The following is a 26,524-nucleotide window of genomic DNA, read 5'->3' on the forward strand; positions in this document are numbered from 1 at the left end:
GATGGTGTGAGGGCAAAAGGGCCAACAAGTGCCAAGCATCTCTCGGGGAACTCCTTCAAGACTGTTGGAAGACCATTTCAGGTGACTACCTCTTGAAGCTCATCAAGAGAATGCCAAGAGTGTGCAAAGCAGTAATCAAAGCAAAAGGTGGCTACTTTGAAGAACCTAGAATATGACATTTTTCAGTTGTTTCACACTTTTTTGTTATGTATATAATTCCATATATAATTCCACGTGTTAATTCATAGTTTTGATGCCTTCAGTGTGAATCTACAATTTTCATAGTCATGAAAATAAAGAAAACTCTTTGAATGAGAAGGTGTGTCCAAACTTTTGGTCTGTACTGTATATATATATATATATATATATATATATATATATATATATATATATATATATATATATATATATATAGTTTTAGTAACAATCTGCTGTGTATTTGTTATTAATGGTCAATTTATTTATCTACAACATGTACATAAGTTCATATGTTTACATTTTACCAATTGTTTAAATACCTTTTATCTTTACAAATTTACAAATGGCAATGATATATTTAATCACTGTGCACCAGTTAATTGCCAGAGAAGTTAGATTGTGGTTTTTTTATTGTCAGATTGACAGCAAATTGTTGACCTTCTTGCATCATTGTAAATCCAAAATGTAAAAAAATTATGAATAAATGACAATAACCTTGACTGTGACAGTCTTTAATATGATCAATAATCTGTCTTGAACCTGGGCTATCATAATCCAAAATCCAAACTGTCCAAATGTATCCTTCTCACAAACTTGCTCCCTCTTTTCCTCTCTTCTCTGCCACTTTGATTGGGTGATATTTTTATATATCTAGGTCCGGAGGCCACCTGGGGAAAACAGCACCAAATTCAGGCCATGAAACAAACCCAGGCCAAGTACAAAGAATGTCAGTAATATATTACCAACCCATAGCTCCACACCAGTGAATAACTAAAAGCAAGGCATTAGTCCATAAAAACAGAAAGGAAACAGAATATATTACATTAGTGGAAGCAAATCCGTTCAACTCGAATATCCGTGCAGCTTGACAAGCATAGAGTTGGATTCTTCTTCTTCTAAAAAAAGAAATGGTAAGAGGCACATTTGCGTATTTTTGTTTCTCTAATGTACTTTCAATTTCTGCCATGGTTCTATTTTTAATATGGAATGTGTCTTGAGCTTATGTAACCAAAATAACTGCTTTTAAAGGCATGCATCCGAAAACAAATCCAGTTTGGTTATGATAGTCATAATGCAGCTAAATAAATGACACAATTCCTACATAAACAATTCCAGATGAGTAAAAATCTCAAAACTGTGATCGCCTTGTTTTATGATCTGTGAGCACATTTTTAAATTGAGGCGATAGTTTGGGCTGATAGGGACTAAATTAAGATGTGAAGTTTGTATGTAGAGCAGATTAAATATGACAATTTTCAGCTATGCATATGAGTCGATTCAGTGATGAGTTAAGATAACTTCAATGGGTCGATTTTTCACCTCTTAAATATTCTCATAAACCTGAAAAAGCTGTTTTGACATCATCACACAGTATTGCTCACTCAGGGCTCAGTGCATTTAATGTGTTTAAACAGAAAGCTATGGTAGTCCAGGTCTGTTTCTGAGGCGTGTTGATTGGCAGGGGATCAGTAGAGATAATCTACTCTCAATATGTAATGGCTGTAAAATGCCATCTGTTAGAGGATTCACTCTCTCATACTCTCCCTCAGACATGCTTAAGGTTCCCTGCAAGCCATAAATTTGAAGAGTAAAGGCTAACAGATGCATTTAATATGCCAAGAACTATCACGTTTGCCATAAAGTTACAAAAATGTCTATTTAGTTATTTTGTATAATTATAGATGCAGTTCTTTGAATACTTTTTAGATTGCATTGGTAAGATAGACCATATAACCTGAACTACACTGCATCCTATTTCTGTGGATCATCTCGTGTTTGTTCACTTTTTTTAAAGTCTGCCTGTGGAAAATCTAAATGATTGTACAGAATTTGAAAAGGCACACAGCAGATCTAACAGCAAAAAATACTTATCTGAGCAAAGACCAAGTCATGTGATCAAAGAATCTAAATGTAGAGCTCAGTGACACAATTGTGTTGAAGACACAGATTTGGCAAAGCCTACCAAAAAAAACTGCTATAGGTTGAAGGTTCCCAAGAGCATAGTGGCCTCCATAATTCCATAACAGGTTTAAACCTGTTACAGCATGAAAATGTCTCTGTGCATGAAGCCAGAAAAACACGGTTTCCAAGATTGAAGTGAAAGACAGACTGATGTGGAGCACTGACCTCAACCACACTGAACAATGCTGGAACCAACTGTACCCCAGACCTCCTTTCCCAACATCAGTGATTGACCTCACAAATGCTCTTGTCACTGCATGAGCATGAATCATCATAGCCAGGCCTTCAAATTTAAGTGGAAAACCTTCTCTAAAGTGGAGCAAAAGGGGGGCTAAATCTATGTAAATGCTCATGGATTTGAAATGCGCATATGTCAATGTGATTGTCAGTTGTCCACATACTGTACAGCATATTGGCCAAAGTATGTTGACACCTGACTAAAAGTTTTTTAAACATGCAATTCCACAGTTAGTCCCTATTTACTGTTATAATAAACCTCCACTCTTCTGGGAAGATGTTCTACTAGATTTTGAAGTGTGTTTGTGGAGATTTGTGTTCGTTCTGTGACAAGGGCATTAGTAAAGTCAGGTAGTGATGTAGGGTGTGGAGGCTTCAGTGTTCAGTGCAGTCAGTGTTTCAGTTTATTCCAAAGGTGTTTAGCAGGCCAATTGAGATCTTCTACTCCCATTTAAAACATACATTCAGCAAGCTCGCTTTGTGCACAGGTGCTTTGTCATTTTCCGAATGGCAGGCCCCTGGAACTGTACATGGTTTTTAGATATAAAAGTACTTTTACTTGTCTTTCTTTTGGGGTTTTTTTTTTGTTTTTTTGTTTTTATTTTATTTTTTATTTTTTTAATGACTATAGGCCCAGCTGTGTCCCAAGCCTTATCATAAAGAACAAGAAATGGTTTGATGGCAATATTTACAGTCAAGGAATTTTTGGTAAAACTGATTTCTGTTGCTTTTTTAAGCTACAATATCCTAATACAAAATCTAAAATCTAAAAAAGGAAATGTCAGACAGCAGCTAAGGCACACTCACAACATCCCCACAACTTCTTAATCCTCTCGTCTCCTCTTGTCAGCCATGACCTAAATGTGTATCAGAAAGACAAAAGCTCCACCATATCAGATCTGCTCTGGAAGAGTGGCTCAAGAGAAGATTGTACTTATTTCACCCGACACTCCTGATCTCATGAGGTTCTATTGAGAACCAAACATTTCACAAATAACCCTCACATAATGGCACAGACTCCTCTGACACTGTTCAGCTATCAAACTGAGGCCTTTTCACTGCTTTGCTTCACAGAAATAAATTATACCTTAAGAATACACATATTAAATATTTGATGTTGGATTTATAGAGGCTCTTTGATAAGATCTACAGAACAAGCTTTTTTTATGGAACCCTTAAGTATGACCTCATTAGAAATCTGGAACTGTTATCCATTTAAAACATCTCTGGGGAAGTTTTACTTCCTAAAAGTCTAAACTCAGTGAGAATACATACACAAATTTTAGGTATCACAATATGAATATTAGAAAACAATATGTGTAGTTCAGGCCTCTACTTGCATGAAAAAGTTCTACATTTTCAGAAACAGTTTCTTGTTGTGTACTTTAGTGTCCATGAGCTGAAGTTAGTGTCTCTGTGACATTTATATTTATGTGTTTCCTCCGGGTTCTTTGGTTTTCTTCCACCTCCCCAACATATGCCAGTAAATTTATTGATTGTGCTAATATGCCTTTAAGGGACTGCCGACCCATCCAGGTGTATCCCGATCCCAAACCCCAGCATTCCAAGGATACGCTTTGCATCCAACAGGACCCGTATAAAGATACTCTATAAAGATCAAATAAGGATGAATGAATAAATCTATATATTTTTTTGCTGTTCCACATATTTAGAGCATCCACTAGGAACACTATAAAGATGCTACAAAGAATGAATGAATCAATGAATCAATCATTCAATCATTTGTTCATTCATTCAATCAATAATTTTTATACGATTTCATATAGACACTTTAAGGCAGGGGTGTCTAATCTTTTCCACAAAGGGCCGATGTGGGTGCAGGTTTTCGTTAGAACCATGCGAGGGCCACACCGGCCGTATGTGGAAATAAATGGACATCCCTGCTTTAAGGGTTTCAAATCAGGGGGTCCTGTCTCCACCATTTGTGCATGTAGAGCATGCATGTTCTCCCAATGTTTTAGGGTTTGTGTGTTGTAGTCTAACTGGCTTATCCAGTGTCCACATTGCAATTGTGCTCTGTTGGCATTATTATCCGGTGTGCCCCCACCTTGTGTCCTGAGTTCCCTGGGATAAGCTCCAGGCTCCACCTTGACCCTGTATCAGATAACCATATACTGTAGGATAATGGATTTATGGTTGAATCTGGCTATTTTCAGCAAAATGTAATTCTTTCCTGTTGCTTTGTGAAAAATCTACATTCCTCTGTTATGTCGGTGGAGCAAGCAGGCTAATTGGGAATATTTTCCCACGGTTTTTCTCGGGAATGCCTGTCTGTTTTCTCTTTTGGCTTTTCCGCGCCTCCGCCTTCCTACGCGCACACGCCTGCGCGCTCCCGTTAAACCCTCTCGAGCGGGAGCGCGCACTCGGCGACAAGGTGGTTCGCAGAGCGAATCGTGCAGGGAAGAGAGCCGCTGGAAGGGTGTGATATGATATGATATGATATGATATGCATGGAGTTATGGTGAGTTTGTTTGAGTTATACTGTCCCTGATTGTGAAGTGATCTCGATTGTGTAAGGAATATTGTAGGAATTAAGAGACGACTCGCTGCTGCGGCGTCCCGGTTTTAAACCGGAGTCGAACTGGTTTTAATGTGGACACGAACCGTATTTGAGTGCTTTAGACACTTCAGTGTGATTTAGTATAGCGGAAGAGTTTTCATATCTAATCTGATTTTTGTTTTTACTTTGAATAAGTTTTGCTGTTGTGCTTGTTACAAATAAGTAACAATAAATAATTGCCAATTAACCATTTAATAACCCCAAAATGAAATAAATGAGACAATATCAATCATGTCCCAGTGACCGAAAAAATAATACTTTCAACTCAAATGAATAAACTATTCAAATGTCTAAAGAATTGATTTTTCTTCTCTTTAGGTAACAGCACCTCAATGTGGTTTTCAAGATCATCCTTCCACTAGATACCACACAAGATCTGTCTAAGGCTGTGTAGAACATTCCAGCAAATATTATCTTAAAAACTGCTGGGTCTTTTTTTAATCCTCAACTTTTTTATTATCCGGTTCTATCCTCAGCCTGTTTGCACGATTCAGTTCCCATTTAGAAGATGATCAAAAGTGAAGCCAAAAGTGACCGAGTGCTGAGGAGTGCCTCGCCTCATAGAAATGCATACAAATCAGACTTCCACTCCATCAAATGCTCCTTCGAGGGCCCGTCTCTCTTTTACTCCTATGGAGGGAGCGAGGCACGAGGCAGACCATCAGGGAGCCGAGTGAACGAAATCAAAAGCATTTTTCTTCAAATGGATACCCAACAGCCACAGGACCAAATCAAACCGGGAATGGCTAAATTGCAGCGGAGTTCCTCCTCATATAGATCGAGCATGGGAAGCACCTCCAGCGTGGAATCGGGCACCTCAGAAGTGGTACGGAAATCAGAGGGCATCTCGTTTGACAAAGTGGCACTGGCAGAAAAGTTCTCGGAGACCAGAAAGCTTTTTGAGAGTGGGCTGCCGAAAGACAGAAATGCATCTGTCAGCCGATCCTCTCTGCGTAGTGCTTCAGAGGATGGCAGGGATGTGAAGAAGCTGACAGAAAAGAGTGAACAAATTCAAGCCAAAGGAGGACAACCAAATGAAGACAAGGACAGAGGAAGGGCTGAGCGTGAGACGCCGCCACATAAGTCTGCACTAATGATGAACAATGCAGGACCGATATCCAGGAGACTGGAGAGCTTCATGTTAGACAGTGACAGTGAGTCCTTGTCTGGCCCATCTGTCTCAACTCGTTCACAAAGTCCAAGTAGTCATTCCCAACCACCATCGTCCCCAAACAGCGAGCATTCAGATCCACCTTTGTCACCTGTTAGTAATGGTTCTCCCACATCATACACTCTGTGGCCTGAAAGCCCTTCAGGCCCGGCAGATGGAACTTCAAAAAGTGAGTCTCCGTATTCACCAACACCACTGAATGAAGTCTTCATGGAAGAAAGTCCTCAGTGGAGCAGCCATAGCACAAACACCACCATGGACAATGCTAATGAAACTCTGGTTTCTGTTGTGTCAACAGAACAAACTGTACTTTTTAAAAGTGAGAAGCGTCATCGTTTGTCTCTGAGCAGTGGTTCTGTCAGTCCTTCAGGAGATGTGAATGAAAATTTGGAGCTAAATGTCAAAGAAAAGCAACACAAAGTGGAGTTTGGTAGCCCGGCTCTGTCTACGGTTCGAGCTGAAATGGTGGTGGTCCATAATGAATCATCAGAAGGTGAGAGCAACGAGGAAGAACGAGTTATGGATGATGTTTTTAAAGAAGTCAAGAAGGACCAACCTCCCACAAATCTTCCCACAGAGCTCACTGACAGAAAGGAGGTCCAAATCCTATATCATGAAGATAAATCAGGGAGGGACTTTATGATAGGGGAGGAGAAAAAGATGGAAAGGGTCGATAGAACAATGGTTGTGGAAGACAAGGATCAGGAAAAATTGGCTAAGGATAAAAATGTGCACAAAGGTGAGACTGAGCAAGTGGAGGATGAGAAGGTGAAAGTGGTACAAGAGAACGTAGAGCAAGTGCAAGAGGACCATCCATGCAATGAGATGAAGCCTGAACAGAAAGTGATGAAAGAGGAGGAAGGTACCAGTCAGAACGAGCAGAGGAAAATCGAGGAGCATGTGGAAGAATATCATGATGTGGCGCAAGAGGAAGAGGAACATGATGTTGAAGAAGTGACTGTGAAAGAGAAGCAACAGCAAATAAATGAGGACTCTGCTGGCAAGAGACCTTTGATATGTGGAATTGAGAATGCTGCTTTTGTGGACGACCGGGAAAGTAAGTCAGACTATCAACAAAAGGAACAAGACACAGAACCAGACTTTGATCATTTGCAGGAATATGAGGAGTTTCCAGGCCTCTCTGATGAAGAAGATATCACCCCAAGGAGGAAGATCAGGTTCTCCACTGCTCCTATCAAGGTATGGGGTAAACTTAGGCTTGTATTTCTACCCACTAATTGGTGATAAATATTGGTGAATGTATATATTGGTAAATGTTTTAAGAATAATAAATAAAAAAAAAAAGTATATGTCCTATTGAAGTAGCATTAGCCAAATTATCTTTTCTGTTGTTGTCTGTATTGGTCAGTCTTGGCACCTTCTTCAGTTGGGAAATTTTCTTTGTTTGTTTTATCTGTGTCTGTTTTTCCTCTACATTTTTTTACAAGATCTCACATGCTGGCAAAAGTGTTTTCAGTACCAACATGTTGCTCAACAGTGGCAACCAAAGAGCAGGTTTGCTGTTTTCAATAGTACTGCATAGGTAAAACATCTGATTCTGGATCAGTAAATAGGGCACTCAGGTGCGAGGAAACAATCCACTTTTTGGAACAAAGATCCTGTCTGAGCTTGCATTAAGTTAGGCATGTCATTTATTTTTTGCCTCTTGACAGTCAATGTGGAAAGAGAAAAATAAAGGTAGAAAGAGAAATAGCCTGAGGCGTAGTGTATTTTTGTGTGCTGAGCTTTTAGCTGACCTGAAATAAGGGTTGGAATAGCCACAACTTTTTCCACAGATGGTAACCAAATGCTTAATAAAAGTTCATTCCATGTTCATGGGGGACCTGAGGGTGTAGAACAGAAAAGTCTTTATATAGTAAAGCTGACTTGTATTGGAGTGAGGCCTCAGGAAGTGATCCTATGTACTCCAATGTTTATGTTTTGTGAATAGGTTCTTTAAAACATTACCTAATTGTTCAGCAATTTTAGCTAGCTAATCACAAATTATTATTATTGTGTGTTTGTGTGTGTGTATGTGTGTGTGTATAGCCCTAACCCTTTTGTTACAAATACCCCAATGGGTTCAAGTAGGGTTCAAATGACAGGAGATCGTATCCTGATAATGCTTACAGTTTCTACATGGAGTTCCAACTTGAAAATCATGTTTTCCCCTGCTAGGAGCTCCACAGGTGTCCATGAGGACTAGATCAGTGGAATCCCATGGAGATCATAAAGCAACCCAATAAGAATTTTGGGCCCAGAGAAGATCTTGTACTCCTGCAGGTGTGACTGGAAAAAAATTGATATTGCAATACAAGGAGAGACCCATAGAAAGAATTGTCAATTCATGGAGGAACATTTTTAATTTTGAGCTTTTTTGAAGTAATTGAACCAAATGAGCTCATTGGAAAATCTTCAGCATTTTAAGGGGGCAGAAACAGGACACAACAGTTAAGCATAATGTGACTCCCAGCATGAGATGAGGTGTGTTAGGAGCAGGGACAGCAGTAGAAGCTTTAAGGTCACTAATAGGTTAATATTAGTGGATATTTCATTGGGGGTATCATGTCTCATTTTGGCTGAGGCCCCTTAAAGTTCCACCTACCATCCATCCACCTTCATGCCTGTCAAAGGGAAATAGCCTCTCAATTATAGAACATTTCAAATTTTCTATTTTATTTCACATCACACTCAACAGATTAGCAAAGCTTTCTGTATCAGAACTGGGGACACACTTATATCAGCAGTGTTTCTTTATCCTCATATTTCAACTCAGGCTGTCCTATTTGCTCATGTCTGAAATGTCTATAATGTCTTGCTTTTCATGAATCCTAATTTCAATTTCAGTGATTATGCCTGCAAGTTTCCCTTAGCATTAAATGGTAACACTCCAAATGTTGACTGTCTTTACTTAATGTCTGTTGATGTGGATGTTTTTTGCAAGGTCATGCAGTTGACTAGATGGCAAAAAAGAGACATCCTGGGAGGGGAAGGATTGGTTGGCATCACACAGGAAGTGTATTGTTTAAGGTCACGTGACTGTTGGACAACTAGAAAGTGGAATACTTGAAAGGCACAGATCCTGCTTGGGAAAGAAAGACTCCTCTGTGTGTGTGTGTGTGTGTGTGTGTGTGTGTGTGTGTGTGTGTGTGTGTGAGAGAGAGAGAGAGAGAGAGAGAGAGAGAGAGAGAGAGAGAGAGAGAGAGAGAGAGAGAGAGATACTGTTAATTCACATGCACTCTATAGTGTGTTTTAAATATGTTAACTGGTTGCCACTAATAGTAATTTTACTCTTATTAGATGTTCTTTGGCAGTAGCCGTGTTTATATTATAATTAATATTATACACCTTTTTCCTTTTTATGAATTTTTTTTTCATTTTCTTGATTTATTTGGTAGCTTTCTTATAGCACACATCTTTTACTTTGCCTCGTCATCTATGAAACACACTTTAGCTTCCTCTTCTTAAAAAACAAAACAAAAAGAATTTTCCTCCTTTGCATATCGCCGTTAGACAGGTTTGATGAGGACTTGAATAGATGTAAAGCTGCATGTCTTGAACGACAAGAGTGGAAGCTTTTCTTTTATCTTGAGCTAAAAATCTCTGATGCCCTCATAACTATTCTGTATACGTAAACAGTTTTTTTCCCTTCGCTCATAAGTCTTACAGCACCAATATTTACTGTCGAGTTTCAGTTATGTCAAAAATTTCCCACATTTTGTATTGTAGCATTACATAAGCAAACACACACATGAGAATCCTGGTTGCTAGAGTGAGAAGTCAAGTCGTCTGGCACTAACAGGTGTGGCTAAATCAGGCTGCTTTCTGTGCTGCTGTGGTGTTGGAGAGATTTCACCCTTGACTAGTTCCACTTCGAGTCTTGCAATGCTTATTAGCCAGCTGCATCTACAGCCTGAGACACAACAGCTCCTTCCAAAAAAAAACACAGTGGAATCCAAGCCTAATGTGTGACCTGATTACTGCTTTTACTCCTGTGGTTTCTCACTCTCATCTAGTCGTGCAGTTATAAATCTCATCCCTGCTTGTCACCAAGAATAAACTGTGCTCTGTGTATGGGGAAAGAGGCATGCAGCAGGAAAGAGAGAGAGAGAGACTGCTCTGTGTATAACTGCTGAAGAAAAGACATTGCTCAAAGGTGCACGGTTACTCCATGACAACAGGAAAGACAAAAATGTTGTTTTTTTTAAATACAGGAACAAAATGCTGATTGTGGCCTCGTGTTTGGTCCTAGTTGTATAATGTGCTGTTTTGAGAGTGTATTATAACTAGCAGCACTTGTATAACAAAGGTTACTGTATTCTATATTAACAACTCAGAGTGACCTCGGATGCACCATATTAAAGTTCTGACACAATTAGTATCTGGATTGAGGCTTTTTACAGCAGCGGATTCGTCGTTATGTTTGGGTTTGTATTTGTAATGGATACTGCTCACTTCTGATCTTAGCTGTAGAGAAACTGTTCAACCTTTTGACCCAGTATATACTTGTGTGTATGGGATGAGTTTAAGTACCTGGGGGTCAACAGTGCAAAGTAATGGAGAGTGTGTTAGAGAAGTGAAGAAAAGAGTGCAGGCAGGGTGGAGTGGGTGGAGAAGAGTGACAGGAGTGATTTGTGATAGAAAAGGTATCTGCAAGAGTGAAAGGGAAAGTTTATAGGACTGTGGTGAGACCTGAGATGTTGTATGGATTAGAGACAGTGGTATTGAGTAATAGACAGGAGGTGGAGCTGGAGGTAGCAGAGCTGAAGATATTGAGGTTTTCATTAGTAGTGATGAGGATGGACAGGATTAGAAATGAGTTTATTAGAGGGACCGCGCATGTAGAATGTTTTGGAGACAAGGTGAGAGAGACTAGATTGAGATGGTTTGGACATGTGCAGAGGAGAGACATGGGTTACATTCAGGTAGTTGGTTTGAAAGAGGAAAATGTAGAGGATAGAGTAGTATGGAGACAAATAATCCGCTGTGGTGACCCCTAACAGGAGCACTCAAAAGAAGTAGATACGTGTGTGCGTGTGCGTGTGTGCGTGTGCGTGTGCGTGTGTGTATTATGGACAGAATGGGCTTCAAAATGGGCTTTGATAAAAAAAATTTTAAGTTTCCTGGTTGTTCTACTGTAGACTGTTAGCTGATTTCTAGTTGATGTGTTGCTTTTATTAGTTGCTTGTAGACCAAGTGTGTTGCTTGTATTGGGTTCTCTCTCTCACACACTCACACACACACACACACACACACACACACACACACACACACACACACACACACAAAATCTGATCTGCTGTAGTCTGCCAGATTAAAAATAATTGACCATACGTTTAATAGAGTCATTCACTTAGGCATGTTATAGTCATATAGTACATTTCTAAATCTAAAATTGGAATTGTGGTTTCCTTTTTCCTTGACACAGGATCTGTCTATATCTGTGGTTCTCATAGTTTGGTCCGGAGAGCCTGGGGGTTGTTAAATTTATAAATAATGACAACTGTAAAATTGAACACAGTTTTCTTGAACATATATATTATTATTATTTGTTTTAATATAATGTATTTGTATTAAATACATATATTATATTATATTCATTTTTTAACATAAATTATATATATATATATATATATATATATATATATATATATATATATATATATATATATATATATATATATATATACACACACACACACACAAGTATAATATATAAGTATTGAAAGTGTCAATGTTTTTTTTTTCTTAAATCATTTAATCATCTAAAATTAAGTTTGTTAAAAGTGAATTCTCACTGTCTGCCTTAAACATTATGGGATTAAAATGTTACTGTCTGTGTATGCATGCTATTGCTGCAGGTCTTCAGTACATATTCTAACGATGACTACGATCGAAGGAACGAAGAGGTTGACCCTGTATCGGCATCAGCCGAGTACGAGCTAGAGAAGAGGGTGGAGAAAATGGATGTCTTCCCGGTGGAAATTCAGAAAGGTAACATATAAATTTTGGTGAGTGATGGGCTGCGCATGGTTTGGTCACTGGAGTAGGTTTTCGGTATCATGGGAAATTAGTTTTAGTGGGTGGAGTGAAATTGCTTTGTTTGAAAGTGGGTGATCATGTAGAATACCAGGAATTACAGAAAAGTAAACCCCATTTGTATTCCAGTTTCTATTGTGGATGAGATTTTACTTCTAATGAAATGGATATTTTCATCATTTGACTCTTGGCACTAAGGACTCCTACTTATACATTTAGTTTATTTTTTCAATGCATATTGGCTTATTGTTTGTATTAAACAAAATGTACATATGGTTTCCTCCCCCAGTCCACTCATTTATGTTATCGAGTGATTGACATTTTCTAATTGTCCCTACTGTGTGAATAAATGTGTGTCTGTGTGGATGTGTGTGCACCAAACCTTGTACACCACGTTTCCTGGCATAGGCTCCATGACTACGTGTAGGATGAATGTTATAGAAGATGAATGGATTAATTCGAAGACATGTTTCTGCACAGAACTATATTTTCTTTAGTGTAGGAATTTATGTTTAATGCTTTTCATTAACAGGTGATGAAGGTCTGGGGATCAGTATAATAGGAATGGGTGTAGGAGCTGATCAAGGTCTGGAGAAACTTGGTATCTTCGTCAAAACCATAACTGAGGAAGGAGCGGCTCAGCGCGATGGCCGGTACCCAAGTTAAATCTTACGAAATTTCCAATCTTTATAATATATTATGGACATATTACTAGTCAGCAGATTCCTACCAGCTGCTAATTCATAATTCAATGCATTGTCCAGCTTTTCAATTTCAGATCAAGTAAAATATGATCTCTCTGTAATTTTTGTATGGCGTGTCTTTGCCAGTGTTCAAGTCAACGATCAGATCGTGGAGGTGGATGGGATCAGCCTCGTAGGAGTCACCCAGCTTTTCGCTGCCACTGTACTTAAGAGCACTAGAGGACTAGTGAAGTAAGAACACGCACATGAACATGACGGCGCTCAAAAATGCATATCGAGTCAATCATTTACTGTGAAGGATTCAAGGCGGAGTCTGTTTACCATCAGGATATGTACCGAAGTGCTTCATTATTCAGCAGTGCCTTCTTAGTGTGACCTCTTAACTGTAGTGTCTGGTTTTAGTGCTCATAGATCATAGGGCGTGTTCGTGTTTGTTCAATGATAGTGAATATTTGAGACTGAAAGATCAGTTAATGATTTATTTCACTGGTAGCTTATCTGTCATGCGTTTCTTTACTGCTTCCAGTAATGGGATGTAGAACCAAGAACATGTCAGGAGTGTAAAATTAATCCAAACAAATTTTTGGGGGGTATACTTTTTTTTAATTAAACATTTTTACAGGCAGCAGAACTTTCCAAAATTACTTTTCTTTTCTAGCTGTTTTCAGCCAAAATTCCACAGCACACATATGATCAAATTCTGTAATCTGTGTATGCGTTTTTTGGTTTAGAATTTACGTCTACGTCCAAATGCAGGTTTCTGATTGGCCGAGAAAAGCCAGGGGTTGAAAGCGAGGTGGCTCGATTAATAAGTGAAACTCTGGAGCAAGAAAAGAACCCACTTAAACAGTTACAGCAAGATGATGACTTTATTGACCTGGAAGCAGAGAATGAAGAAAAGGATCCCCACCCTCAAGAAGCTCAACTTGAAAAGCAAACGGCTCAAATCTTACAGGAACACATCAAGCAAGAAGCCCAGCTACTAGACGAAGAAAAGAACACAATAGATATGGAGAAGGTACTGTAAGAGCGAGACAGTAGAGATTTGAGAACGCATTGATTCATTTACTTTTGAACTGTTTATCAGTTTGTGATTGGTCTGTTTTTTTTGTTGCCATAATACAGGATGGAGAAGCTCTGGTGGAGGAGAAGAAGGAGGAGAAAGATGATGACACAAGCTTTGATTTGACTCAGGAAGTGTTTGCACACTTGAAGAATCAAGGCATTGTTATTCCTGAGGACACAAATCACACTGAGCTGGACCAAACATTTAAAGAGGTATATTGCAGGAACATTTTTATAACTGGGCGGATCTCCATCTTTAAAATGTTTTAATTATTGTGTCTTCTAAATGCAAATCAATGTCAGAAAAAACATTAGACACAATATCATCATTTGTACATTCAAGATATATACAATTATATTATGGGACACCTGGCTTTTTCAGTCATAGGTGGCTCTTCCCCAAAATTGTATTATAAAGTTGGAGGCACACAATTGTATTGTCTTTTAATGCAGTAGCATTTAATTTTCCACTTTGCTAGGAACTAGGAGATCCAAATCTGTCCCCATCATGACAATGCCTCTGTGCACAATTCCAGTTCCATGAAGATATGCTTTAAATAAGTATGAGTGAAAGATCTTAAGTGGCCTGCTATTGAGCTCTGAACACAACCTTATTAAACACTTTTGGGATGAATTGGAACGCTGTCTGCAACTCGGGTCTCCTCAATCTACATCAAAAACCTAATATCACTAACACCCTTGTGGCTGAATGAGCAAAAATCTCCGCAAGCACACTACAAAATCTAGTGAAACCTCTTTAAAGAGTTGAGGTTATTATAACAGCAAAATGGCACTAATTGTGGAAAGGGATTTTCAAAAAGCACATACAGATCTTTTGGTCAGGTGTCCACAAATTGATTTTAATCAAAGTGCATTTTTTGCACTGTAGCCGTTCACCTTCGTTGCTTGTTAGCAACAATAGCCTTATGTTTTCAACTGAAAAGAAAAAAAAACTAACTTCACACCCAAAACATTTTGGGCTGAATTTGGTATATGAGGGAGATTGTGTTCCTTTTGTTTATTTGAATATATTCATTGCTTATAGTTCCAAATTAAACATGTCCCTCAAACACACTCTAAGCTTGTTCTATCTTTCTTTCAGCTCCAAATGAAGCACAACACAACACTAACGGAGCTGAAGCAGATGAAGGAAAAGGTAGGCAGAGTCTCGGCCATGCTCTCTGTCATGCTATCTTTCACTGTTAAACAGTGTGTCTGTACATGTTTCTGTAGCTGCGAGTGTGTGAAGCTGACCGCTTAGCCTGGGAGGCTCGAGGTGTGTCTCTGGAGAAGAGCGTAAATGAGAGCAGAGAGAGAATAGAGAAGTTGGAGAAACACTGGCTCGAAGCTCAGGCTCTCTGCAAGACCATCAACGAGAGACTCAGCGAGGCCCAAAGTCAGCACGAGTCACTACAGATCAAATATGACCAAACCAACAAGCAACTACAAGATTACAAAGACCGGTAAGACACAAGCATTAAATAAACTTGTGTTCAAATATCTAAGACACTGGACACTAGTCCATTTGTGTAGTGGTATTAATACTTCGAGATAGTCACCACGGATACTGTAGGCTCAATGCCGACATCGGCAAAAAGACAATTGTCCAGACCCAAGCCGACTGTACACATCATTTCTGGCTTTTCCTATATGGGCCAAGCTCAGCTGAAAGCAGTTACTTCCATGCTGGATGTAGCTGTGTGTATTGACTTTCTACCTGAGCCCGTTACACCACGGGTGGGACGCGACTAGAAATAAAGAACTGGGCCAACTGGAAAAAAAAATTTTGCGGTATTGGTGGTTAAATCCTGAGAATACTGCAGTCAAATAATTTTCAAGAGGAAACATTTTTAAGTGCAAAGAAATAATATAGTTAATGTATTAAATGTTAATTCTATAGTATTGTGTAATGTTTTAAATATATGTGTAGTTTCAAGTTTATTTGTCATATGTACAGATGTCAGTGACAGTTTGTACAATAAAATTCTTTAGTGAGGCTACAGGCAAACTACAGCAATATTAAACATTAAACAATATAAAAACCGGAAGAAGAAAAAGGAGAAAAAAGTAATAATGAGGCATAAGAAAGTTATAATTTACAAGTGGGTGCAGAAGTGTCTGTGTGTGTATATATATTAAATGAATTATATGAATATTTACATATGACCTATTAGCATGATGTATTTTTTTATAAAATATGGAAGACTGAGAATAACAAGTAAAATGTATATATTACGTGTGCAAAAATACGCAAAGATATATAGTGTGCGAGTAAAGTGCAGTATCACGGAGTGCAATGGTATTTGGACTTCTGAGAATTAAGAATTGTGCAATGCCAGTGTGTTAAACAGAGTGCATAGTGCATATATGTATGGAATGTATAAAAGAGTCAGTTGGCAGTTGTGATTTGCAGTGAGACAGTTTGCTGATGATTCTTATTGGTTCTGGAATGAATACTCTGATGGCAGTTTGTTAAACAGGCTGTGTGCTGGGTGACTGGCATTGTCATCCAGCACAGTCAAGGTTGCTCACACGCTTTCTAAATTTAGTACGGTTCAGTACATTAGCGGCCAGTGATACCAACATGCTAGTTTATTAGTTTAACTGTAGTGTAATGAAACCCATTTGTTTAGCTAGCTTTGTAAAATCAAGCTAGTATATTGTGTATCAGTAGACAGTACAGTAGAAAGAGCTAATATTGAGCTAAAGCTTTTTGAATTATTGATAAATGTAATTGTATAATTAATAACATAAATAAGAAATGTAATAGAGCGCTCCCGTGCAGCGTGCCAGCTCTAATGTAAAAACAAACAGCATGTGGTGTCAGCGATTCGCCCCTAGAGGCCATTCTTATTATGACAACAAAACCCGGAAAAACTATCGGTATCAATTTTTGCCGACAGTTCCAGCATTCAACTATCAGCACCTCGACCTCTATTAATAACTAAGGGAAAAACATTTTTGAAAGCCAACCTTTATTAGCAAATACAGATATGATATGACTGAAACATATATTTAATATAAAATCTTCAAAGTATGTCTCTGGCATTGTTTAGAGGGCTGTTTCAAATGTGGCGGCAGGCCGCATTCAGCCCACAGACCATAATTTGGGAACCCCTGTTCTATACAATTGTTCTGTTTGGGAACCCCTGTTCTACAACAACAGTTAGGGGAAAAACCTTATATACCTAGAAAAGTTATATGTCCCAATACTTGTCCATATAGCATATATCTTGCATGATAGTGAAATTATCAGTGAAATTTAAATGAAACTGTATGCTCGTTTGAGCTCACTAGCCATTGGGTAACTTGAGAATATGAAAGAGTGAAAAAGGCTTTGAATAATTAATGCATTTGAGTGCGAGTGAATTAATTATGCTCTATTTGCAGGGAGGCTGAGTTTATGAAGAGAGAGAAGGATTTGAAGAGACGTATAGAGGACAGAGAAAGGGATTATAAGAGGACCCTGAGAAAGCTTCATGAACAGGTAAATCTGGCAATGTGGCAGTGTGCTAAGCTTTGATTATAATGTGATTGAGACATCGCTGAAGATAAGATTCTTGTTTGTGCATTTACAGTAAAGTATTTTGAGGAATAAATATTTGTCAGCAACTTTTATGAAAGTTGTGACTTGCTCTTATTGTTGTTTTGTTCATTCATTTATGCACTTAAATCACAATTTGTCAAGCTAATTGATCTTGTTGGTTAGTGGTGTTTGTTTTTTTCCACCAGCAACTCTGACAATAGTTTTGTGATTGTATTTATGCGTTTATTTTAATGTTAGGGTTTTTCTGCCACAGGAAAGTCTTCAGGACAGAGAACGTTTTGCTTCTTGGTTTCTTTTTACATTTCTTATGTCTCTGCCACTAGGGTTTGAAACATTGCATGAACAACCTAACAAAAAATGCACATAGATTTCTTAAGTGCCTTTCTTGCTGTTTTAAGTATATTTAGGGGAGGTGCTAGCTTAATGGTAAGGATGTTGGACTGCTGATCTTCAGGTCATGAGTTCAAAACTCCACTCCACTAAATTGAACCACTGCCGGGCCCTTGAGCAACGCCCTTAACCCTCGGCTGCTCAGTTATATGAATGAGCTAATTTTCGATCTCGATTAGGGCGTCTTCCAAATGCTGTAATTGTAAATTGAGGGTATTTCAGACATAAATTTGGATCTAGTACGGCTAGATGATGTTTTGATGGAGGAGGCATCCCTGTTGTTTTCGAGTTTAAAAAAGTTTGCTAGTTTGCTACCTCTAGTTACTGTCATTAGAGGTTATGATGAAAGTATGTTCTTGTGGATTTTTCACAACATTAGATGTGAATGGACAAAACATATAACTTTTTAAAATTAATAAAAACATTGATTTAATTGAGCATTTACATTTTGTTTGTCTGTTGGTCTTCAGATTGCCATTCTGGAAGGTCGAGTGAGTTTGGATCAGCCCGAGGATTCATGCAGTCCTGCAGTAGAGAGCCAGCAGAGCAGCCCTACCTCAGGATCCTCAGATAGGAACGAGCGTGCTTTAGACTTCCTCGTTCATGGTAGTGCAGAATCATTCCAGCATGTTTTGAATTCTCATTTCTTAGGCATTTACGCCCAACACATCTTTCCCACATTAAAGCTCCTTGCATTAACAGTCTTTTTTATATTAATTTGGTTTGCTCATAGTGAACCTTTACTACACTTTAGATTATTTGATTGGGATTTTATGTGTGTTTGATTATTTCCTAAAGAATTTTTGCAGCATGCAACGCCTTGATCCCAAATTTGCTTCTAGTTTTGCACTGCAAATAAAGTCAGATGTTGCAATAATAAGCAGTGTTATGAAACCTGTCGCTTTTTAGATGCCGACTTGGGGGAGGCCATACCCCGGACAGATTGTCTAGACTGCAGCGCTTACAGAGCCAAAGCCAGGCTCACCCAAGGAGTCCAGCGCAAAAGACCGTCTCGAAGCAAACTCAGAGAGTCGGCTAGGAGCACACAGTCATCTGTTCAACCCCAGGTGACTTCTAGTGTATTCAAATGTATTTCCAAAATAAAAATAGTAATAATAATAATTATGTAGGATAGTATTATAGTATACCAATTGTATTATACTAGTATTCTAGTATATTTAAGAAACATACTACATGGCATTTCGTCTTTTATAGTGTATGTATATGTTTTTTTTGATTGTTTACTTTTATATGATTATCTCAAATCTTTAATTCCAGTGATTATATAAAATATAGCAGGCTTTTAAGTTAATTGATCTCCTTTAATTCTTTTTATAGCAAGGAGAGAGTATAAGCGATAACAATGTGGAAATGAACCAGAGACGATCTTATTTGGAGAGCCTTTCCATACCTGTACCCATTGCACTACCAGGCGGCGAGCAGAGGAGTGAGTCTCAAGGCATGATGAGGCCTGGTGGAGAAAAAGGAGGTGATCTGTCAAGCTCTCCCTCACTTCAGGGTCTTATGCAACATAGAGAAGGCAGCACAAGGTCTAGCCTGTCTCCTCCTAAAGACTCGTCTACACCTCACTCTCCCACGTCCAGCCAGTCATCCACCGGCCTGCTCCACAGCCTTCGTAACAGGAGGTACAAGAAGAAGGAGAGCAGCCAAAGCAGGAAGAGCAAAGGTGCAGCATTGCTTTTTTTGAATTGCTGATTTCATTATTTTATGATTATAATGTTAACGTACTGACTTTAAGTTTTTGATAGGTATTGTAATATTACAGTGATTTTCTCCTCACAGATGAAGAAAGTGATAGCTCAACAACAAGAACATCCAAAAGAAGATTTCCAGATTTTGGGTAACTATCAAGTTGTCAAACATTTTATATATATTACATGCTCGTTGGGTTTTTTTTTTTTTTTTTACCGTATTTTTCATTAGAGGTCTGCGCAAATCGGGTGGGAAAGGCCGCAAGCAGGAAAAGGAAGCACAGCGGGGTTCTGTCGGGAGCAGGTAGCTTTTTCTCATCAGTTTTATGTCCATTTAAGTCCATTTTTAAAGGTTTTCTCCCTATATAATATAAAATGTCATTTCTGGTTGTAAGTAATAATTAGTGCCACTATATCTGCACTCTTCTCTCTTGTCTAAACTCAGGAGCTCCAGAGAGCTTGTGGATGAATCAAGTGGAAATGCCTCTCCCTCTGACTCCGTATCCTCCATCCCATCCTGCATGCCTTTCTCCTGGTTCGGAGACAGGGAGCGGTCTCGAGACAGGGAGAGAGAAAAAGAGCAGTCGCTGTCCAGCTACAGTCTCCCCCACAGTCCTACAGAGGGACACACAGAAGATGGAACAGAACAAAAGAATAAGGTGAGAAATTAACAGCAGGTTTTTGCATGCATACAGAAACTTTCATTCAGTTTTCTACTGGGTAGTAGCTGTCGAATCATTTTGGTAAGTTTTTGATAAGTTTAGATTAATGTGTGGGTTTTTTTTATGTTGTTAACACAATAAATTATAAATAACAGCAGCCAATATCAAATAAATACTTAGTGTCTGTCAGTGTGAACGCATGCAAAACGAGAATATTTCCACTAGCTTGCAGGAATTGTAGGAAATCTCTCATTTTTACCCCTAATGAGCAAGCTAGTGGAAAGGAAATAATCCCTAAAATGGTTTGAGGATAAAATCTCGTGAGGAACCAAACAAACGGGAACCCATTCTAATCTGGTTGAATGTCCATTCGTTATAGTTTCATCATTGTCGAGCTTCTCAGCTTTTCACTGATGGACACCTGAGTGCAAAACTGTTCGAGGTAACTGTAGCAAACTGTTCATATTAATTACAGTCCAAATCTATATTCATGGGTCTTGTGTAAGCTTCCAGCTGAGATTTTGTACCTTAAGGCTGTTCATGTGAAACCATCCTCAGAAGCAGCATACAGTTACCAATTGATGAGAAATCCATCCAGAAGTTGAGCCTCAGGATAAAAGTTCAGTGATATAATAACTTTGGAGTAATATTTATTATAAATAGTATCTCATTGAGACAGTCTCTTGATTAATATTGAAGTCAGCCGTTTGCTAAAACTGTTTCTTGAACTCTTCTTCGGAACAGAGCAACTTGTCCTGGCACTCTCGCCTCTCGTACTCCTTAGATTTGGTACAGTATGAAAATATTTACAGCGAATCATAATCTCCTGCATTAGATATAGCAAACTAACCTCTTTCAGTCCCTCACTTCTTTTTATAGAGGATATTAGTGTGTCACTTGGCTTTGTCTGATTTTGGAAGTAGTTATATGACTGACTGAGGTCTTCGTAAATGTACCACAAACGCTGTCCAGCAGTGGAGTAATCTCACTCTAAGTGTTGGTACCAAGTTTAAAAATTAAACCTAAAAGATATCTGCTAACAATCTAACATTAACAGAGCCTTAGAGGTGTCATTATTTATTTTTTTAGCAAATATGGCCACAAATTCATATATTGACACCACATATGCATGCAAAAGTTATTCGGTAGGAATTGTTTGGGTGAAAGCCTATTTATAGACTTATATTGGCTTCATTGGCTTATAATATATTGTATATACACTGCATGTCACAACCTAAGTGATTCCAGTGTGCATCATACCAAGACTCCATTACCACAATAGTCTAATGCAATTACACAATGCAATGCAACAAAATGAGTCACACTCATTTTAAATATACGATACTTGCCATTAATTAAGTGCTTATAGATTAGAAGAAATTTTACTTGTGACTTTGGTATAAAAATTGGTGGCCACAGTTTATTAAATAAATAATCACCATGACACATCTGTAGCTCTGTTTGCTGTTGCTTGTACCTCTTTTCTTTTTATTTATTTTGCAGTTGCCATCCTCTCTGGACTATAAGACTTATTTTTCCTCTCTATCAGTAAAGCAATGTACATGTTCCACTTTATTAGGAACACTTTCGCCAAGTCTTTTTCCCATTTTCAGTGCTTAGATATTGGTAAGCCGTTGTAAGCTCATGGTAAGCTCAGATTCCTGTTCTTGGCTGACATTAGACATACTCTGTTATGTATTTTAAGATGCTTTTCTGCTCCTTAAAGTTGTAAAAAGTGTATTTTGTAAGGTTTTTTTTTTGAGCTCCCATAGCCTACCCATTCTTGGGCATTTATTCTTATCAACAAGAACTTTTACCTTTTTTTTTATTATTCATTGTAAACTCTAGAGACTGCGCTGTGTAAAAAGGTGTTCCTATTAAAGTGGCCAGTACGTATATCATTTAGCTTTAGCCCACTGGGATTTGCGTATATTTAGGACAGACTTACGGATTTTTTAAAAAATCACAATTGTCATGCTTGTAATCAGGCTTTGCTTTGATGTTATTCACTTCTTATGTTAATGTAACATAAACTCATTTCTGATTGGATGACCAGTGTTGTGATTTAAAATATTTTTTTATATTGGCCTGATTGAAAAGTAGATCTGGCTGAACTTTTAATACGTTTCTAACTGAATCCACCTAATATAATGTAGCCCATGATATTCAAAAAGCAGTTAAACAGCAAAATGAAGAAAGAAATTATTGGTAACATTTTGACATATGAGAGAAAATCTCATGAAATTCGCTGTTTTTATTTCAAGTTATGATTACGCAAAAATGTACATAAATCTTACATTTCTTTTAAATATGAGTAGCCATGGTGTAAGGAGACTTGATGGTAGAAATGGTCTCAGATACTTGCACTGTGCTTTTTTTCCCCCCTAACAGAAGGGGGCGTATTGTCATATTTTTATATACTGTAATTCAACACAGTGGGATAAAAGTAATTTTAAATATGTGGGGGAAGTAAAACAGTCTTTCCTTGTTAATCCCAGATTAATTACATATTAACTCTGTTTGTTTGTACACGTGTGTGCATGTGTGCGCGTGTGTGTGCGTCCTGGCTGCTGCAGAGCTTTGATTTGAACACCAGCAGTCCTCGCTCTGCCCTGGCCTCTTTATTGAGTGAACCTTGTACTCGAGGACACTCCCAGAAGCTCGTCTTCTCCTCCTGCGAGGTGAGCGACCGCAGTGGTCACACGGTCGATGCAACGTTATCAGTAACTGATCATCTGAGACTGATTGTTTAATAAATCAGAGGCTCTCAACCTTTTCCTCACAACATATATCAATATTCTCTTTTCATTTCATACGCTAGACACTGGGCCAGTAAATTAGTCTTTCCTGACATGATTAGGTTGTCAAGTTTGTACAGTTTCGATTGATTAAAAAGGCATGCCATTTTATGGTAAACACCATATGTTGGATATTAAAATATGTTTGTTTACAACAGAAGATTGTCTGTGTGTAAAGGTGTTAAAAGTACACAAGAGCAAGTTTGCCTGTGTAACCTATAAACACTTCTTTTTTTTTTTTTTTTTTTCCTTCTTCTTCTTAAAATTACAGATGAGACTTCAAAGGCAGGTCTATACACTATCCATGTACAAATCTCATTGGACTCATATGAAAGTTGCTTGTAAACTAAGAATTTAGTTCTAAATCTAGTTAGAATAAAACCAAGTTTATTATTAATTGTTGCACTGCTTCAATCAAAGTGGAATGTACTGAAAGGAGTGTTCAGTTTGCTTTCTTTCTTATATCACTTTGTTTCCTCTCTCACTTTTACTCGTACTTTCTATGGCCTCATTCCTGAATGTGCTCTAGATTCAACTTGTCCCAATAACTTTTTTTGTGGAACTGCAGTAACATGGTTACAGAGTTTTCACAGTGAACAACCCTGGATTTTCAGATTTTCTTTTTTCTAAGAATATACTATATATTTATATAACTATGTTATATATTTTGTGTAAGTATATATGTAATATGTACAGTGCATCTGGAAAGTATTTAAAGTGCTTTACATTTTTTGTCATTAAATGTCTTCAAACCCAGGTATGGTGATGTAGTCAAGTCTGAGAAAGACCATGTTCATCAGTACAATCATTTGTATTAATGATACGAATATCATCTTTAGTAAATGCCTGATGGTTGTGACTGTTTAAATGAGGATAGTGGTTTGTATACCATCTGTATCTGAGAAACAGAACCAACTATATTTGCTAGAAAAGATTGTAGGCAGGTAGAAACAAGCTGGATTACAGTAACATACTTGTAGAAATCCCTAGTTATGAATTTGATTGATGTAGATTGTAGATTTATGTAGATTGATGTATTTTTCTGGGTTTTTTTTGCAGTGTTGCATATCAAATTTAAAAAACGATCTGAAGTCTAATTTAGCCTCTGCCCACTTCTGCTTTAAATCCATATGCAGATACAGATGGAGTTATGTAAAGTTAAATGATATTAGGCCTAGAATCTAACTTTCAGGTACTCCACAAAATACTCTACAATGATAAGAAACATAATTATGCAGTATAAGATGTATTCATAGCCACTTAAATAGAACATGAATAAAATGAATTTCTTGTGGCAAGATATTGACCAGATAGTGCAAGAATTATTAGATGAGTCCTGAAAGTAGTAGTATTTTTGATGATTAAAGGTTGTTGAAGCACAGACTTTGTAATTACATGTATTTTAGATACATTTTATTTAAAAACTGTAGCATTTAAATAAATACAGAAATAAAAAAACAGGTTTATTATCCAGATAGACATCTTTGTGTGTACTGTATGTGATTGCTTGTTGGTTTGTGTTCTCATACTTGTGTTCTTGTTCAGACCCTTAATGATGAGCCTGCTGCTGTCACAAGGCAACACTTGTGGCAGAACCGCCCTCTTTTTGAATGGACCAATCAGCAGGTGTGTCACTGGTTGATGGGCATGAACATGGACCAGTATATAGCAGAGTTCACTGCGAAAGGCATTGATGGCAAACGTCTGGCGAATTTGGACAGCAGTAAATTAAAGGTGGGAATTCACCAATAATGTATTCATTATAACCTGCATGCATGGTCATTATTGAGTAAAATGCAGACATTTGTGATCATTTTGTCATAGGAGCTGGGGGTGTCGAGTCAGAGAGATCGTGCCACCATTAAGAGGAAGCTGAGGGACATGAAGAAGGCACAGGAAAAGTTTGAGAAGCAGCGGGCGAAGAAGCAGAAGGAGGTTCGACTGAGTACTGGTGGTAAACCTGCAAATCTTGAATCTGCTTGCTGAATCTGAATCGGCAGTCATTTTTACACTTCAGGGAAAAGCCCCCCAGTGTGGGAAAACACGAACATTCCCAACAGGATGTCATCTATGTCGTGTACGTGTGTGTGCAGCTACTGCGAACCATGGATGTTATGGAAGTAGAGACACATTCAATTGGAAGTTACTTAGATTCTTCTAGCACATTCTCTCAGTTCCAGTGCTTAAGTAAAAAAAATATTTTTCACAAACTTTAATCATAGGTTTATCTTAGGATCTTGATATGTCACCTCAGAGCATATGACCCAAAGTGTCTTAATTACACTGCTGCTGTTTTCAATTGATTCTTGTCTTCCACCTAAATGAACTTATTTTAAAATTTTACTTTCTGAACTTGAATATGAACATGAGAATAATGTCCTGATTTGGACATGTGGCAGGTGTCATTGAAGGTAGGACGCAATTTTAGCAAATCACAAACCAGGGAATATGAATTTTACCATTACCCCCTTTAGCGCATTTTATTGATTAGCTTAATGCAATGCTTAGCATAAAATATTACATATAAAATATTACACATCTTAATTTCATGCAAACAAAAACAAAGCTCTATGCATATGATAGCTAAAAGAAGTACTTAGCTAACTAATCTTAAAAAAAGCGCTCTATATAAAATATTTGAACATATAAGTGGCCCAAAACTGGGCCCTGGGGTACCCCCTATCCATATCATACGCAAAACTCTTGTGGTGATGTCATATCATTGAATCTGTGTTTTGATGATGAACTGTAGCCTAAACTCCAGCCTTGTTGAGCCACTGAGGCTGGGACATGCATATAATCTAAAGTAGCAGTTCTTATTTATTCACACTGGAGGGCAGCAGTGTAATTGAAATGACCCATAGAGCACTTCTCATTAGGGTCGGCATTCACAAAGCTTCAACCTGCTGATACTGGGTCTGTCTTATCTGGCATAAACAGGGAATTATTTTTTGTAGCAAATCCCATTTACTTTTCTCTGGACTGCTTTGTGAATTCTAGATTACACTCAGCACTTTAGCATGATCGCGTACTTGAGCAAGCGGATGTCTACATTACAAGGCACACACACATGCTTTGCCAAGTAAACCTACTGAATGGAAATTGAGTGTACACTTTTATGTGTGCACATCACCTTCCCTACTGTACACTTTGACTTTTTAAATAATTTTTCTTTTTTTTTTTTTTTTTTTTTTTTACAAAATATCTGCTTATTTTTATTGTCAGCTGTACATAATGAGGCAATGCTGTCAGTGGAAATGTGTCAGGAAGAGAAGACGTCTTCACTGTCTTTTATGCCACAGATGGTTTTACATGTGTAATGATAAATAAAACGTATTTTACATGAACCGCCTGTTTTATTTGACTTGTTTTTCACACATAACCAGGCAAAAATATTTGAGATAATGGGGAAAAACCTGAAAATGAAGGATGTGGCCTAAAAAAGTGAAATGGAATAA

At 37.9% G+C, this 26,524-nt stretch overlaps 1 protein-coding gene across 4 annotated transcripts; it reads left to right on the plus strand.

Annotated features, from left to right (window-relative positions):
• Nucleotides 1-4,763: 4,763 nt before the first annotated feature.
• ppp1r9alb (protein phosphatase 1 regulatory subunit 9A-like B) lies at nucleotides 4,764-26,413 on the plus strand. Of its 4 annotated transcripts, XM_046837565.1 has the most exons (20): nucleotides 4,764-4,879; nucleotides 5,297-7,349; nucleotides 12,011-12,143; nucleotides 12,721-12,841; nucleotides 13,019-13,123; nucleotides 13,649-13,910; nucleotides 14,018-14,170; nucleotides 15,060-15,113; nucleotides 15,191-15,420; nucleotides 17,348-17,444; nucleotides 18,365-18,500; nucleotides 18,804-18,961; nucleotides 19,233-19,581; nucleotides 19,698-19,755; nucleotides 19,839-19,910; nucleotides 20,052-20,265; nucleotides 21,013-21,057; nucleotides 22,845-22,949; nucleotides 24,612-24,800; nucleotides 24,891-26,413. In XM_046837565.1, the coding sequence occupies exons 2-20, from the start codon at nucleotides 5,487-5,489 to the stop codon at nucleotides 25,050-25,052; spliced, it is 4,506 nt and encodes a 1,501-aa protein (XP_046693521.1). In that variant the 5' UTR covers nucleotides 4,764-4,879; nucleotides 5,297-5,486; the 3' UTR covers nucleotides 25,053-26,413. The 4 variants fall into 4 exon arrangements, with proteins under 4 accessions (XP_046693521.1, XP_046693524.1, XP_046693522.1 ...); XM_046837566.1 differs by lacking the exon at nucleotides 21,013-21,057 and having other exon boundaries at nucleotides 4,765-4,879; XM_046837567.1 differs by lacking the exons at nucleotides 21,013-21,057; nucleotides 22,845-22,949 and having other exon boundaries at nucleotides 4,765-4,879.
• Nucleotides 26,414-26,524: the final 111 nt, after the last annotated feature.

The sequence above is a fragment of the Silurus meridionalis genome, chromosome 24 (assembly GCF_014805685.1).
Source record: "Silurus meridionalis isolate SWU-2019-XX chromosome 24, ASM1480568v1, whole genome shotgun sequence".
In the NCBI taxonomy this organism is placed as follows: Eukaryota; Metazoa; Chordata; class Actinopteri; order Siluriformes; family Siluridae; genus Silurus; species Silurus meridionalis.